At 40.6% G+C, this 18,589-nt stretch overlaps 1 protein-coding gene across 2 annotated transcripts in view; it reads left to right on the plus strand.

The window, feature by feature from the left end:
* The window catches only part of LOC115264566 (neuropeptide CCHamide-1 receptor-like), a 152,404-nt gene that overhangs the window by 84,176 nt on the left and 49,639 nt on the right, over nt 1–18,589 (plus strand). For both annotated transcript variants that reach the window (XM_062859592.1, XM_062859593.1), the window contains exon 2: nt 3,006–3,509. In XM_062859592.1, the coding sequence (XP_062715576.1) occupies nt 3,136–3,509 (374 nt within the window). In that variant the 5' untranslated portion in view covers nt 3,006–3,135. The remainder of the gene's footprint in view (nt 1–3,005; nt 3,510–18,589) is intronic.

Consider the following 18,589-nt stretch of genomic DNA (forward strand, 5'->3'; position numbering starts at 1 on the left):
GATACAATCGATCGAGAACAGCTATGGCAGATTATGCACGAATACGGATTCCCGGATAAACTGATACGGTTGATCAAGGTGACGATGGATCGAGTGATGTGCGTAGTTCGAGTATCAGGGACACTCTCGAGTCCCTTCGAATCTCGCAGAGGGTTACGGCAAGGTGATGGTCTTTCGTGCTTGCTGTTCAACATTGCTTTGGATGGTGTAATAAGAAGAGCGGGGATAAACACGAGTGGGACGATTTCCACGAAGTCCGTTCAGCTGCTTGGTTTCGCCGATGATATTGATATTATTGCTCGTAAATTTGAGACGATGGCGGAAACGTACATCCGACTAAAGAGTGAAGCCAGGCGAATCGGATTAGTCATTAATGTGTCGAAGACAAAGTACATGATGGCAAAGGGCTCCAGGGAGGAAACACAGCGCCCGCCACCCCGAATTCATATAGACGGTGATGAAATCGAGGCGGTTGAAGAATTCGTGTACTTGGGCTCACTGGTGACCGCCGACAACGACACCAGCAGAGAAATTCAGAGGCGCATTGTGGCAGGAAATCGTGCCTACTTTGGAATCCGCAGAACTCTACGATCGAATAAAGTTCGCCGTAACACGAAGTTAACCATCTACAAAACGTTGATTAGACCGGTCGTCCTCTATGGGCATGAAACATGGACCCTACGTGCAGAGGATCAACGCGCCCTTGGAGTTTTCGAACGGAAGGTGTTGCGCACCATCTACGGCGGAGTGCAGATGGAAGACGGGACTTGGAGTAGGCGAATGAACCACGAGCTGCATCAGCTGCTGAGAGAACCAACCAACGTCCATACCGCGAAAATCGGGAGGCTACGGTGGGCGGGTCACGTCATCAGGATGTCGGATAGTAACCCGACTAAAATGGTTCTCGAGAGTCATCCGACCGGTACAAGAAGACGTGGAGCGCAGCGAGCTAGGTGGGTCGACCAAGTGGAGGACGATCTGCGGACCCTACGCAGAGTGCGGAACTGGAGACAAACAGCCATGGACCGAGTGGAATGGAGGCGGCTACTATGTACAGCAGAGGCCACCCCGGCCTTAGCCTGACCGGTAAGGTAAGTAAGGACTACATATTGCCAATATGATATTTGCCATCACATAATTGAAGAGCAAATCGTTAAAGTTTTGAATGGCAATGTTAGGAGATATCGTGGTAGTCTTCTTTTTCTTCTTTATGAAAAACGAAGGCGCATCATCAGTGGAAGTCAGTCGTTGCTACTATGGACTCGGAGTGTTAGAACGATACGTGCTAAGGACGATCTTTGGCAGCGTGTAGGAGAACGGAATGTGTTAACGATGGATGAACCACAAGCTCGCTGCACTCTGCGGTGAACCCAGGGCATGTTGCAAGAACACCGAACAACAACCCTGCTAAGTTAGTGTTTGCTAATCATCCGGTTGGTACAAGAAGGCGTGGAGCGCAGAGAACGCGATTGGCAGAGCATGTGGAGCGTGATCTGGCGATCGTTAGACGTGCACGGCTTTGGAAAGCTGCAGCTGCAAATCGAGTATAATGACGGCAAATTATTGATTTAGTGCATGAATTTGATGTTGAACTAAATAAATGCCTAAATAAAATAAAGTTACTGTAAAAATGATATGGCACAGTTCGCCGTATGCATATTTGTCCATAAAAAAGGGAAACAGCTTTCTCAACCCGTTTCTAGTTATTGCGAGGCTATGACATGAGCTGTATACGTAGAGAAGACGGAGAAAGAAGACGCAGATTACGATGATATATATTCTTCTTATTAACAGTAACTCAAACTATCTGTACTTCATATAAAACCTTCATTTGCATTTCGTGCGGCACTCCAACCCACAATGCACCTACTTGCTATTTGACTACATCTACACTACAAAATTTACAGCAAACTAATAAATTTGTAATAACTGACACTAAAACGGAAGCCGCAGTTAGCAACCAAAGTATATTTATCGACCCAACACCATCGCCTGACCGATAGTCGTAACGGAAAACAATTTTCACATTTCACGACCCATTATTATGATTTTTTTTATCGCCGTCGACCGGAGTGTTAAAGCTCATCGCCTGTCGTTCGGAAACTCAATTTGACCGCATGAACAATCAAACTCAATTTCTCCCGTCCCCCGCTGATGACGGCAATCAATTTCGAAAGCTTTCATTGTTTTGTCCCTCTGGTGTGAAGGGGCTGCCGCCGTTCTGTTTGATGGACTCGCAACGAGAATGGGTGTCAAATTAGCGATATTCTCGCTAGAGAGCCATTGAAAGGTGCTTTTAGCACACGGCAATTATGACGGCTATTTATACGCGCACGCACGATAAAGGGAAAATAGGAGTGATTGCCTTTTAATTGCCAATCAAATGAAGCAAATTTGTAGAAGTTTAAAATATAGAAGTTTACATCACATGGTCCACAAGAGTAAAAATATTAATAAAATGCGAAACTTAAAAGAGTAGAGCTTGAATTTTCGATATCAATGAGAATAGAATGGCCCAAAATCATATGGAAGGAACGTAAATGCATGGAATTTTGAATTTAGTCCATGAAAAAAAACATTAAAAGTTAATCATTTATGAAGTCAGTACACTAGCAAGGTAGGATATCAAAATGATAACAAACGGAATCACAAAACTTGCTTTTTTATCTTGATTTGTTATTATTAACTTATCGAGGTATTACCGTTCCATAACATGTTTTGTTGAACATACCTGTTTTGTTATGATCGTGTTATTGGTATATTTTCTTTAAATTACATTTCAATATCATGTTTTGTTGTAGCACAAGTTCAGATATTATTGTGTTATTGAAACTGGATAAACATTTGATCATTAATGGCACAACTATAACAAGCTTTCAGAACAAATCCATAGATGGCCATTCCTAGTAAATTGAATATTACCATGACACCTTCTTATTAATTGTTTGTAGATTAATTTCATAATCTTTATCATGAGTCATATTTTTTCTCTTTCATATTCACAGATGAAGAAAACAATCGCCGACTGATACAACTGCCGTCAATTATGGAGCCATTGCACATACAACACTAGTCGTGATATTCCCAAATATCCTTACTCCGAACCCCCAAATCATCAAAAACCCAGCGTGAACCATGCTGGACCCGGTCGGTGGTAAAAGAGAGTCAATCTTTGGCTCTGGCTACCCACCACCCGACAGTGTCAGCAACGGAAGCATCCCGGACCGGGTGTACGGCAGTGTCATCTTTCAGGAATCTGCTGGCAGTGCACGCGACTACATTGGCGTCGTCGACGAGTTCGCCCTGCTGGAGACCCTGTTCAACAACTACACCAACGAAGTTGCCAACGTGTCAACCACGGAAGTGCCATACACACCGTACGTGCGGAGGCCGGAAACCTACATCGTGCCGATACTGTTCGCCGCTATATTCATCGTTGGCGTGCTGGGCAACGGGACGCTTATCATCGTGTTCCTGCGACATCGGGCCATGCGAAATGTACCTAACACGTAAGTGTGGCTTGGCTTGGGATACAGCAATTGTTCGGTGGTGAAATTTCAAGCGAGCGAAGTATGAGTGCGGGCATGTTGAAGATTAGTTTTTGTGCAGACCATCACAACGTGTTACTAAAATTGTTATTTTTTCTAGTCTCTGAAAAGAACTCCTAGAGATATTGCAAGTACCTAGAATTACGGAAATAATTTTTCGCCCAAACTGAATCAATTTGAACACCGTGTCACAGTGAACAGCACGGCTATCTTAAATTGATGCTTAATAGGAATAAATAGGGTCGTGGTTATCGCATCATTAAAGTCAAAATTAATGGAAGTCGGTACTATTTATCAGAGCGCAGAAAATAAACACCATGACCACATGAAATTTAAAAATATGAACCCCTTTGGATCTTGTAGTAACCATATTAACCTAATAATTTCGAATGTAATTTTGGGAGAAATAGTTTTTGATTTAAGAAGAAAGCTTATAAGCTAATCTCGAAAAAAAAAAACACACCACAGGGCTGATGTCAAGCATATTCTCGAATATATACCAGAAATAATTCCAACATTTTTTTTCCGGCTTTTCTGACAACAAATAAGTTTTTCTGCAAATCACCCATATGGTAATAAGCTGAAGGGCTTGGTGGTCTAGTGGTTACCGCTTCTGATTCGAACGTCGATGGTCCTGGGTTCAATCCCTGATCCGCCCCTTTCTTTCTACTTTGTATCTTTATATGTACTTTCTGCCTCTTCTTGTACATCTTCTTCTTCTTTATGGATCTACGTCCCCACTGGCACTGGGCCTGCCCCGCTTCGACTTGGTGTTCTTTGAGCACTTCCGCAATTATTGATTGAAGGGCTAAATTTGCCTGCCATTGCATGAATTTGTATATTGTGAGGCAAGCACAATGATACACTATGCTTAGGGAGTCGAGAAAATTTTCCTGACTGGAACGGGAAACGGATCCGCCCTCTCCGGATTGGTGATCCGTAGCCTTAACCGCTAGGCCAACTGGAGACCTACATACACATCTTAACATAATAACAAAAATACACAATTCTATCACCTTACGCATGGCATCCACGCACCAATGTTTGAACCCTCTGCTAACCATATCCCACCAACATTCTGACATCCGCATGAATTTGTGCAGACGCAGAGGTATATTTGGTCTGAAGTGGATACAAATGATTGCACCACTTCCTTCCCCTTCCCCACATTGACTAGCAACCTGACGTGGCAGGCGCCATTGTCGCCTAAAAATAGAAGATCACCAACACTCACACACTGAAAATGCCTACTAATCCTCGGCAGTTATCTTATCCTTGTTTGGGCAGCCGAAGTACTCGCGGCTGTTTCGATGTTAGGGATTGCAAAAAAATAAATTGGGATGGAGGAAGTTAATGTACTTAAACTTAATTATTTGCTTATACTAAAAACATTGATTGGACAAAATGTCCCTATCTGTCACGGAACCAAAAAGAAAGGGACTTAATCGGTAGACATCGACAAGAACAGGACAAACGGAAGGGTACGGCGACTGACAGGGGCAAACAACAAAACCAAATGGCGGACAACGAAAACCAGCAACGAACTACATCAAACTCTGAAAACAACACGTTTCAAAGAGAGACCACCGGTCGTGTTGAAATTTGCCCGACTTTGCAAGAGACTATTTCACTCAGGGACGGTTTTGAACGGTTCTTGGTAAACGGCAGAATTTTTTCGAACGCAAATTAAACTCCAAGTCTTTCACAGGATAGAAAATACCTACACCCTTATTTTAGAGTCACTTGTTCGGCTGTTCTATTTTCGGTAAAAGTTTGGATTGCCGAAGTTCAGCACAGTCTTACCGAAGTTCAGTTATTTTCATCGAACGTTCGGTAAACATTACCGATGGTTCAGTATAGTTTTCCGAACGTTCGGTTAGTTTTTCGCCGAACTTCGGTAATATTTTGCTGAACATTCGGTAATTTGAACTTTTACAGAAAATAGAACAGCTGAATACGGTACTTTATTTTAAGTATGTAGGGAAAACCGAAGGGATTCTTACTCACCCGAGCGAAGTAACGGAACTAAAACGTAACGTAGGCAGTGAGTATGTTTATTCAATTAAGCGATGTGAAACGTAACGGAGCTAAACGGAATTTCAAACATTCTGCTTTTAATTTTAGGAAAGTCATTCGTGTTGGACGAAAGGTATTCATATGGGATGGAAAAGAGCAAACATGGCCATGTATAAAAAAGCTCTTAACGTACCTGCGCAGGTTTTTCGACGATACGATGCTCGGTGACGGGGAACGACAATGGCGACGACTTCGACGTTCGGAGATGGCGGTCAACAATGGTGTTCGCCGGCGTGACCGTGCTGCGATTTGGCGCGCAGCGACGACGAAGGATCCGTGTGCGGTTTGGCCAAATTACCGGTGCGGAGGGAGTGGCGGCTGGATGGAAGCTTCCGATTCGTTCTACTCGAGAGGGACACGGCGGACGCCGCTTGTACCCGGGAGGATCCTCCTTCGGTCGATAGAAAGGTACTAAACGCCAAGCGACCCGGATTCGCCTACTTAGATTCCTGCTATGACCGAGCGGGGAATAGTTCATTTCCTATTTTCCGGATATGGATCGGATTCGCGACGTGCAATTGACGACACGCTTCAGCGAATCGTCTCTCGTTCTCCGGTCCTCGGGGATTGACGGACGGGACCTTACCATCGGCTTTTGGCGACCGACGGGAGAACCTCGCTACTATAATGGACGTGCGACTTCACTTGTTCCTCCGTTCAACTGCCTACTGGAGGCAGGCCTTTGCTAGGCACACGGGTCGTGTTGACCCAGACGGAAATGGAAATACACTCCACCAGATGTTCCCCGATTCGGCGACAACGGTTGCCGAATGAAATTCACAAAAACCAGCCTTACGAAAAAAGCGCTGGGCGCTACACGTCCAACAGGAACTACTATTAAATTTGAACACTTCAACTATAATTAGAATTTAATTACCATTTCCATAGTTGATCCGTAATTCAATAAAACTCAGCAGAAATCGAGAAATATCGGACCTGGTCCACTAAAGAGAAAGAAATCACAAACACGTTTAACATCTCTTTAAAATCTAGAAACTCACTCACTACTTCTACCTTCTACTACAAATTCAATTTACACCGTTTATCAACTTCAACTCAAAGTAAATTCAAACTCAACTCTTCTGAAACTTTAGATTGGATTAGACTCAACTCAATATCACTTGCGCCTCGAAACTGTGCCGCTTTTCAAAATTCCCATTACTGAAATTGTTAACTATTATTCCAAATCGCGCCAACTGTTTCGGCATGACGATTTTTATGTATGGGGACAAAATTGCAGTGCGACTGTAATCCGCCAAAAAGTATGTAAACGCCATGTGCATCATGCTATAAAAGCGCTAATAACACGAAAGCTTTAAGGACAGACTTGTTAGAATCCCAAAATGGCCGCCAGAATGGCCGACTTTGGCACCTACTCACGATTTTGAGCGCACAAATCTCTTCGTAAACAAATCCAGCTAACCTGATCTTCTTTTTTAAGCTTATAACAAGTGAGCAAGAACAGAATAATAAAATGCACTGTGGTTTGAAGCTTGCTTCTTGAGATTTGTGCGTCTGAAATTCTGAGGCACTGTTAAAACGGGGTTTCAAGACGTTTGTCCATAACACATACTATGACATACATGATCATAAGTAACAGGCATGGACCGATTTTACAAACAAATGAAATATTTCAATATCGTTAAATGCAAAACAAAAATTTAAATAACTTTTAGTCTATTTTTTTTCTTTTCGATTATAACCAAAAAACGCAAAACGTTACAAAATGCATGTTTTCGAAATCAACCCATCACCCAGTCAACCAGTCATCGTATAAGATGTTGTATAAGATGTTAAAGTGGAGGCGATATGCGTACATTTTACATGCGCCTAAATGGAGGCATGCACGCATATGGCCTCCACTTTATCATCTTATGCAACATGTTTTTTTTTTATGCAACATGTTATACGATGACTGGTTGACTGGGCAGCTGATCAAGGTTTTCTGACGGGCCAATGCAAAAAAATCTGTAACCGTTCCGATTCTTCGCGAGGTTTTTCTAAACTCGGTGGCTTAAGCGCCACTCTCGGGTAATCGAGAGACCACCTGTCGTGTTAACTTTGCCCGACTATTGAAAGACCTTTCCCTCAGGGGACTCGCGAACGGCTTTGATGAAATTTATAAAGGGACTCAACAAACTAGAGAAACGCCAATTAACTTCCCCTTTTTCCTTAACCCGCTTATCTAGAAGGAACTCTGACTTAGCTCCTTTTACCGCTTGGACTTGATAAGTAGAAGCATAGAGATTCAATTCACCCCAAACGGGAAGAAAAAATGGTGAAGTAGTGAATTCAAATTATTAAACTGTTTAAAACAAATTTTATTTAACTTACTTCGACTCTCAAAACTTGACTTCAAAAATTAAGAACTATTCGGGTTGGACTTGATCATATTTGGAAATACGGGTGGGGAAGGGAAACAATCATGGCCATGAATAAAGTTTCCACGTACCTGCGCAGGATTTTCTTGTAGCGGCGACTCCGACGGTTTGCCGGCGAACGACGGCAGGTCACTGGGGTTTCCCGTGGCGGTTTCCCGCCACCGTTATTCGTCCTACGAGTCCGGACGGTTTTTTACTTAAAAGGAGAAAAACGTCAAACGTTTTTCAATTTAATACAAATTTAAGCAAAATATCTATACTGAATGGCTAATTCAATTAAACTCAAAGAAGATTTATTTTGCTTAAAAAGATAAAAACGTCAAAACGTTACAAATCATCGAAGGCGATTTGGCGCTCGCAAATATCGCCTTCGTAAGCGCCCACCTTAGCCAGAGAGTCCGCATTCTTATTGCCCGGAATCGAGCAATGAGAAGGGACCCAAGCTATGGTGATGGTGTATGGGCGTTAGGACCAAGCACTCAAGACTTGGCGTATTCCATTCAGGCAGGGTTCCTGATTTCCACTTTTCATCTTCTTCCTCATTCGAAGGCAGTCAGCAGCGAACAGTTGTCGCTTTAGTTTGTGTGTTTGGTTGTCAGCGACGACAGCAAACTACGGCGAATGGTGGGAAGCCACACTTGGAAATTACTCATTCGTCCACATTCGCATCGCAAGCGATCGAACGGTGATGCGATTCCTGAGTGATACGAGTGATATTGTTCATACAATTTTTTGATGTTTTCACAAAATGTTTATTATTTTCTTTTCTAATCAACGATTTCAACAACCATGCACTAAAAATGTATGCATTACATGCAGAAATTCTCTTCTAGTTATGATAATTGCCGCTTCGATCGCTCACCAGCATTCTTCGCCATTCGCCATTCATTCATTCGCTTGCGTTCCAAACTGTGACGAACGGCTACGAATATCCATGTCAAGCAACTTGCGCATCGCGTCCTACTGGTGATGGGGTTGCGTGTTTGGTCAAGACAATCCGTTTGCTGCATTTTTCTCGATTTGCTTCAGCAAAGAGGAGTGAATATGAATGAAGTGAGGCGAATATTCCGATCCTTGCATTCAGAAAGCATGCTGAGTGCTACATCAGTTTCATTGACCGAACAGCCTCCAGAGAGCTTAGACTGTCGGTAAAAGTGAAGTAGTGTTCAGGTGGAAGAGTGTTAACTGTTAATGTACTCTAATGTCGAATTCGTTTATTCCCGACGGTGCACTGCACCGGTGTAGCAATTGACACCGAAAAAAACGAACGGTTTCGGTGCAATTTGTTGACAGCTTATGATGGTATTAGTAAGAGCGCGTGAGAGCGTCAATGAAAACAATAAAGGATATCAAAAATAAACATAATCAATGTTTCATGGTTTCCGTGATGAACAAAATTATTTTAATTTATTTTTATTTTTTACTTTCTATATCCTATTTAACAATTTTAGAAGTTTTCAGTAATCCACTTGTACATGATAAACTTGTAATAATAAATGTTACTTGAAAATTGTTATCCAATATTTTAACACTCCTACATTATTTATCCTCTTCAAATTCTCGTAATATTATAACTTTTCAATTAAAAGCAACTTTTTAGAATTTAACAATTTCCGTTGCCCATAAAGGATGCTAACATACAATTGTAAACGATCTACGTGCACAAATTTAACACAAAAAATGTGAAAGGCAGTTCAATAGAGAACGTCTAGCTACAACGTAAAAAGAAAAATATATAAATATTTTTTAGAACGTAACGTTATTGAAACGCAACTCATATTGGCGATGAAAAGTAGAGGTTATGTCGTGAAACTTTGGAAGTTTGAAAGGGAAATACCAGTTCCTCATCAGTTTAATCATCCATTTTTTGTTGAATTTATCGCTAAAATGAATCTACCCCTATCCCTTGCCCTATCCCACATTAAATTTCATCTGGAACGACGCAATCACTAAAATACGAAATGGGATTTCACAAAACATAACCTCACTTTAGGAGGTCAATTAAAAACGCTTTAACCATCCTTTTGTGACATTTGTTTGACTTTCAATGTAATTCAAAAATTCAATATTTGTTGTAAGAAAAAAGAAAAATAGAATTTGTACCTACAAAATGTTACTTCAGTAATATTTCAGTCCAATTTGAATGGATAGATTTTTATTCTATTCTGAGCTTATCAAAACTTTATTACATCAATTTTTTCATAATTAATAGATCACCATGCGACAGAATATTCTAATGATTAAAATCATTAAAAGTAATCCACATAGTTGCGATAATAATAATAAAAAAATGGGAAACATATACGTTAAATCATCTCTTTAATATTTCATGTTACCGATAAATTTTGAAGATTCCTCAGAAGTTGATTGTAAGACGTGATATGTAATCACCGATCAAATTTAAATAATTTTTAAACGCACAGATTTGCTGTTTAATGAATATACAAGAAAACTGTTTACCTAATGCCGAAAAGAAAATCATCTTTCCTACCAAAACAAAACCACGATACAAGTTCAGCGATATGCATGTATTGGTAAAACTAGCTTTGTACCTGCTACACCGCGCTCAAACTGGGTGTAGCATTTTCTTGCACCGGTGCCAATCGGGTGTCAAAACAGAACAGTACCTGCGAATAAACGAACGGTTTCGGTGCAAGTTTGCTACACCCGGTGGCAAAGCGGTGCAGGTGGTGCAAATAAACGAATTCGACATTGTCGAATTCGTTTATTCCCGACGGTGCACTGCACCGGTGTAGCAATTGACACCGAAAAAAACGAACGGTTTCGGTGCAATTTGTTGACAGCTTATGATGGTATTAGTAAGAGCGCGTGAGAGCGTCAATGAAAACAATAAAGGATATCAAAAATAAACATAATCAATGTTTCATGGTTTCCGTGATGAACAAAATTATTTTAATTTATTTTTATTTTTTACTTTCTATATCCTATTTAACAATTTTAGAAGTTTTCAGTAATCCACTTGTACATGATAAACTTGTAATAATAAATGTTACTTGAAAATTGTTATCCAATATTTTAACACTCCTACATTATTTATCCTCTTCAAATTCTCGTAATATTATAACTTTTCAATTAAAAGCAACTTTTTAGAATTTAACAATTTCCGTTGCCCATAAAGGATGCTAACATACAATTGTAAACGATCTACGTGCACAAATTTAACACAAAAAATGTGAAAGGCAGTTCAATAGAGAACGTCTAGCTACAACGTAAAAAGAAAAATATATAAATATTTTTTAGAACGTAACGTTATTGAAACGCAACTCATATTGGCGATGAAAAGTAGAGGTTATGTCGTGAAACTTTGGAAGTTTGAAAGGGAAATACCAGTTCCTCATCAGTTTAATCATCCATTTTTTGTTGAATTTATCGCTAAAATGAATCTACCCCTATCCCTTGCCCTATCCCACATTAAATTTCATCTGGAACGACGCAATCACTAAAATACGAAATGGGATTTCACAAAACATAACCTCACTTTAGGAGGTCAATTAAAAACGCTTTAACCATCCTTTTGTGACATTTGTTTGACTTTCAATGTAATTCAAAAATTCAATATTTGTTGTAAGAAAAAAGAAAAATAGAATTTGTACCTACAAAATGTTACTTCAGTAATATTTCAGTCCAATTTGAATGGATAGATTTTTATTCTATTCTGAGCTTATCAAAACTTTATTACATCAATTTTTTCATAATTAATAGATCACCATGCGACAGAATATTCTAATGATTAAAATCATTAAAAGTAATCCACATAGTTGCGATAATAATAATAAAAAAATGGGAAACATATACGTTAAATCATCTCTTTAATATTTCATGTTACCGATAAATTTTGAAGATTCCTCAGAAGTTGATTGTAAGACGTGATATGTAATCACCGATCAAATTTAAATAATTTTTAAACGCACAGATTTGCTGTTTAATGAATATACAAGAAAACTGTTTACCTAATGCCGAAAAGAAAATCATCTTTCCTACCAAAACAAAACCACGATACAAGTTCAGCGATATGCATGTATTGGTAAAACTAGCTTTGTACCTGCTACACCGCGCTCAAACTGGGTGTAGCATTTTCTTGCACCGGTGCCAATCGGGTGTCAAAACAGAACAGTACCTGCGAATAAACGAACGGTTTCGGTGCAAGTTTGCTACACCCGGTGGCAAAGCGGTGCAGGTGGTGCAAATAAACGAATTCGACATAAGGTGTAGTATATTGCCTCCAGCTCCACAAAGTATACAGAACAAAGTTATTGAAGCATGAATGAGCTATGAAATTCATTATATGTAGACATCGATACCAGTCGAATCATCGATTTTTGAACCAGATGAACTGTCTATCTCGCTAACATGCCCAAACTTACTTGCAAAAATTTGTGGAATAGCTACGAAACGGATAGATTCTGGTATACCGGTGATCGCATCCTTCATAGAGAGATTAAAATCCACAGAGGAACTGCCATAATTTGAGAAGATGTCACGATTGGTGTTAAAACAGGAGATGGACTTATCGTCATGTACCAGTAGAATAAGCTAGAGGATTCTGTTCGAGCAGCTTTTCGAAGTTTTCTATGACCAATGGATTTGCAATGAAAAGAACATCGACACAAACTGAATCAAAAACAGCTCATTTGCTGCTTTTCAGCAAAGGCAAGCTGAATTTCTGAATCAAGTAACACAAGACAATCGTTCGTTCCTTCGCCTCTGCAGAAACCAAAATGTGTATCTGACAACATGTCATTCGATTCAACCCATTTGTTCAGTCGAAAGAGAATCGCCTTCTCCAACAACTTCCGTAGGCAAGACAACATCGCGATTGGACAGTACGAATTATGATCCGACGCGGGTTTCCCGGGTTTTGAATAGCTATCATTCTCACGTGCCTCCAATCATTCGGAACGATGTTTTTATCCAGGAACTGATTGGACAAGTTCAACATGCGCATCTTAGTGACGTCGAAAAGATTTTAAAGCAAGCTGAACTTAATTTGATCCATTCTTGGAATGGAATTGTTGCATGAAAGAAGAGCAAGTGAGAATTCAACCATCGAAAACGGGCTATCCATGTCGTCCCTATCCTCAGAAAACATCACGAATTATTCGCTCCACGGGTACGGAATCTAGACAAACTTTTCTTGCGAACTTGAGAATCCTCCAAGGAGAGCTTTCACGATCCTCGTTAACCGACGACGCGTTACGCATTCTTCTCCAGACGTTCCAAAGAGTTCTCATCGAAGTTTCGCGTGACAAACCCTCGACGAACCGACGTCAGTAATCGCTTTTCTTTGCCTTGACCAAGTTCTTGAACTTGCTTTCAAGGGAAGCGTACCGCTTAAAGTTTTCGACCGAACCGCGTTTCCGAAACTCTTCGAACGCCGCGGATTTCTCGCGATAGATTTCTGTGTACTCGCTGTCCCACATCGGATTGGGGGGTGTCCTGCGAACCGACGGACCTGGCACTGGTCAATGCCAGGCACTGGTGCCTGAAGCGCGCTACTGATGATCAGTTCTGATAGAAACCGATACGCTTCCCGCGGTGGAAGGACTTCTACCGATTGCTCACCGTCGATGATTGTCGCTTCCGCGTACTTCCCCCAGTCAATGTGTTTTGTGAGGTCGTAGGAAATGTTGATAGATGGAGGTTGAAGTAAACCATTGGAAATAGAAACAACCATCGGAAGGTTATCACTACCATGTGCACTCCATGTGCACTCCAGTGATAGTGAGCTCGAACAGATTGAGAGGTGTAATCGGCTGTCTCTAGGAATGCCATCTTTAACTGGAGGCACCACTTGCGTAACTTCTCCGGTGTTCAAAATTGTCTTGTTGAGGTCGTCGCAGAGGTCTTATATCAAAGTTGAACGGCTGTCATCGTACAGTTCCCAAAGTTGAAATCCCCAATGAGCACTGAGCAGCCGTGGTCAGTCATAACAGAACAGATGTGGGCAAGTCCCCTGCAGTACTCGGTGGAAGATATATGGAGGCAACACTGAGGGTTTTACCTCGGATAGTCACCTCACATGCGACGGCTTCGATGCCCGCCATCGAATGAAAATCGACTTTGTAAAATGAGTGCTGCTTTTTGATTCCTAAAAGCACCCCTTCGTACGAGTCGGACCGATCAAGACGGATAATGTTGATATTGGAAAAAGGTAAGGTTACATCGGGTGTCAGCCATGTAATTTACCTTTTGATTGCTTAGAAACAATATGTCCATGCTTACCTTGCAATTGAAAAAAACCATTATTTTCCATATAAATTGAGGCAAACCTCAAAATTGTGACGTGCAGGAGCAAATGTGATCTGGATTCGGATTCAGCGGCCAAAAATCTGTCAGAAACACATAAGTATGCTCTCGAGACAAACAAATATTGCGCTGTGTTTTTAAAATGATCCGAATGCCCCTGAAAAACGAAAAGAAGAAATTTAAAAAGGAAAGGATTTTTTTTCAGATCGTTTATTTGGTAGGCTCAATTGTTTATCTAAAAACTCTACAGAGCCGAATCTCTTACAGAATAATGTTTTACTCTTCAAAAAAGATCAATATTTAGATCGACGAGCGACCTTTTTCTTAGGAGCTATCGCCACCTCTTCCAACTTTGCCAGACCCTCTTTCCTGCGTCTCTCCTTTTCTGCATTAGCATCGATCGCGCAATCGACTGCTTCCATTTCCTCTTCCAGCATCTCCTCTGGCAAGTCTTCGTATTCTTCCTCTTCTTCCAATATTTCAACTACTTCACTTTCCGATGGTTCCTGTTCTGCCGTTGCCAATTCAGACACAATTCCTGCGTATGAAGGCTGTCGAAACGGTTCCGCATTTTTTTCTTTTGTTATTTTTCCTATTTTGTCGTTGAGGACAACTTTCCCTCCGGTGCCCAATTGCTTGACATTGGAAGCAAGTGTCCTTCAGACCATCGTAAAAAATGTTTCGCTTTCGTCCGGTGACAACAATCGATGGTGGAATACTTTTTTCACGTCCATGTACACACCCCGCACTCCGGTGTACATGTGATCTAGTCCCAAGTTTGCAGGGAACTTTTCACGCACAACGTATTCGGTTTTTCCAAAGTCTTCGAGCACCTGCAACAGTTTACCGTCATCTAATTCCGGCGGCAGGTCGAACACACGGACGTACCGCATATTCGCACCCGCGATTGTCATACGCACATGTACTGTCTTTCCACTTGCATACACAAACTGTCGAGGTTGCACATTCCTCCTCAATGCCTCAGCCATAGCCTCTTCCGATACGAATTTAATGAACAACGACCGATCTTCATTTGTTTTATACGTCGTCTCCATGAGCATCAGATCGGTGTCCAACGTTTTCAGGAATCCGGCTATTTCGACCCACGACGGCCGCGGGCTACCCAAGGGGAACCGAAACTGGACGGTATTGATGGCCATTTCACACATGTCGTTGAGCGGCAAAAACACAACCGATAACTGTAGCAATTGTGTACAGCCGAAACCGAGAACAAAGCGCGCTTACTATATAGCGAATAAAGCAGCACAAGCTGACGACAAAGAACAATCCGATTTATTGGGTTTCTCATTAATGTTTAGTCTACTGTGATAATTTGAGTATCCACTGAATCATCATTTCCAAGCGAAATTTCACACTAATCAAACTTATTTTGTTTACCTGTCGTGCATCCGACGCCCCTGTCATGAACTCAACCAAACTTGTGTATGCCAGCCGCTGCGAAGTCGTGTGCGAAATTCGACTGTGATGATAATGAATTTTGGCCGAGTCTAAATGGGTGCAAATGTCGCAATACAGAGCGCACATGTGCTACGTCTGCATCAAACGGCGGTAGCGATAGAACTGAAAGGAAAAATTGGAACAGTCGATTAGCCCATAAAAATCGCACAGGAGACCTGGCAAATCGGCATGAATTCTTCACTTTGGTTTCATTGAAATACTCCAATGAGCGTCCATAAATGACGTAGCTTTTTGCCGGTTTCTACTCCCCCTCTCCCTTGTAGTATATTTTCCCATACCAGCCATGGTTACACAATCCCAGACCCCATCCCCCCTAAAATACGTCATTTATGAACGCTCCCTAATAGGCAACTAGAAACACAAAGTGACCAAAACCAAAAACTGAAAACCGAAAAAGTTTCTCGGTACAAATCCCCCAGCAGTTGAGTCCATCCGAGTCTTATAGTAAGCATGAAGACACTGTATGTCCAACGAGGTCAAGGGAAGGTCCATTACGAGAAGTTCCTTAACAAACCGGAAATCGGCTCCAGATATCCTTAGCATGGACTTACTAAATGCATCCGCGTTTGCCACTGTGAGAAGGCCCATATACCTTTGAAACGGTTAATAAGTGCACTATTGTGCTTGCCCCATAATTTACAGATTCATAGATTCATGGAACATTGTCTCCTTCAATAAACAATTATGAAACGTGGATCGCAGATTCATGGAACATAAAAGAAAACGAAAAAGATGGAAGGCGTCAAACCAGTAGTGACGTAGACAATGTACGACAAGCAGCATTGTGTTGATACCTTTGAAAAATCGTTGGCATCACACTTCGTCATGTAGCTCAATTTTCTTAAAAGCAAACTCAAGGACGACCGAGGCTCACTTCTCCGATTACAACAGAGCACAGCGGTTGAATATGGTTGCGATTAAAGCCAGCCAGCAACCGTTCATCTCATCAACCGACGACGACGTCGTCAGCTTGAAAGCATGGTGCTTGATAAATTGTCTACTCAATGGGATGTGATTTTTCATGCTTTTCCAGCGACGCGTGCATTCTCCTTAGCATGTGCTGCGAGCTGTTGATAATATGCATTCAATTATCCTACGGACATTGACGCATGAGTTGTGCATTCGGTTCCAACGAAAACCATCCAAAAATAACAGGATACGGTTCGATGTACTGCAGTACAGAACAGTACCGATTGGCAACAGAAGACGAACATGATTGGGATTTTGTTGTTTGTCGGCGGGGAGCGATGTTTCGCTTAATTGAAATTCGGGCTAAATTTACGTTTTGGGTGAGTTTCCATTGGACTACTGAAGTCAAAATACACACCTCCTACCTGGCTTCCCACAAAGAATGAATGTAAATCAACGTTAGATGAAAACAATCAAATTATCACTCACCAGCGACAGAATGCGATGATGTTATTTCTGGAAATAAACATATGCAGCATCATGCTTCAAATGCGCTTAGAGATTTTTTTCGCATTTTTTGCCAGTATTCTAGATATACGTACACTCCCGATCAAAAGTTTGGGGTCACCCCCTCAAAAACATGTCATTTTTTTAGGCCCATATCTTCGCCAATTTGCGTCCGATTTCTAAACCCTAGATCTCATTCAAAAGATAATAAAGTCAAAGAAACTTTGAACATGATTTAAAAGAAACTTTTTCAAAAAAAATTGTATGTAAACTTAACTCAAAGTTGCCAAATTTTCTAAAAAAAATGAATATAAACTTACAGTGTCGCTGGAAATTGGGTCGACCAAATTTTAAGATGAGAGCGGTAATATGACCCATTTTCTATTAGCTTTCAACTGCTTTTTACAGAACTTAGCTAAAAAATGTAGAAAAAAAAGTTATTAGGTAAATTAACTCTTCATGTCATCCAGCAAAAATTTGGGGTCACCCCTCAAAATGATGTATCGGCCAAAAGTTTGGGGTCACTATCGTAAAACATGGAAAAGTGATTTGTTGATATCTTTGTCATCTTTCATTCAATTTTAATTCATCTTGGCTTATTTGAAACAAAATGAATGATACTTACTGCATAGAAATTGAACCACGCATATTTGTTGAAATTTATATACTAAAACTTAACGTAAAGTTGCCTCATTTTTTGAAGTGTGGTGAAATGTGTCAACTTTACATAACATTTAATATACAAAATCGTTAAATACGTTAAGTTAAAAACATCAAACGTAAATTTAGTTAATTATCTTAGAATTAAAATTGAACTATAGATGACGAAGATATCACGAAATCACTTTTCCATGTTTTACGAAAGTGACCTCAAACTTTTGGCTGATACATCATATTGAAGGGTGACCCCAAACTTTTGGTCGATGACATGAAGAGTTAATTTACTTAATAACTTATTTTCTAGATTTTTTAACTAAGTTCTGTAAAAAGCAGTTGAAAGCTAATAGAAAATGGGCCATATTACCGTTCTCATCTTAAAATTTGGTCGACCCAATTTCCAGCGACACTGCTGTAAGTTTATATTCATGTTTTGGAGAAAATTTGATAACTTTGGGTTAAGTTTAGATACAATTTTTTTTTGAAAAAGTTTCTTTTAAATCATGTTCAATGTTTCTTTGACTTTATTATCATTTGAATGAAGCCTAGGGTTTTAAAATCGGACGCAAATTGGCGGAGATATGGGCCTAAAAAATTACATGTTTTTGAGGGGGTAACCCCAAACTTTTGCTCGGGAGTGTATAAAGCTATCTGACGTTTGATCACCCTTCTCTTTTTGGCCCCCGAGGAGCATTGTTTTATTTTCATTCGGAAACGTTTCCGTATGAAAATATTAAACAAAAAAATGCTAGCTTCTGCTGCTGC

Source organism: Aedes albopictus, chromosome 3 (genome assembly GCF_035046485.1).
Source record: "Aedes albopictus strain Foshan chromosome 3, AalbF5, whole genome shotgun sequence".
Classification (NCBI taxonomy): domain Eukaryota; kingdom Metazoa; phylum Arthropoda; class Insecta; order Diptera; family Culicidae; genus Aedes; species Aedes albopictus.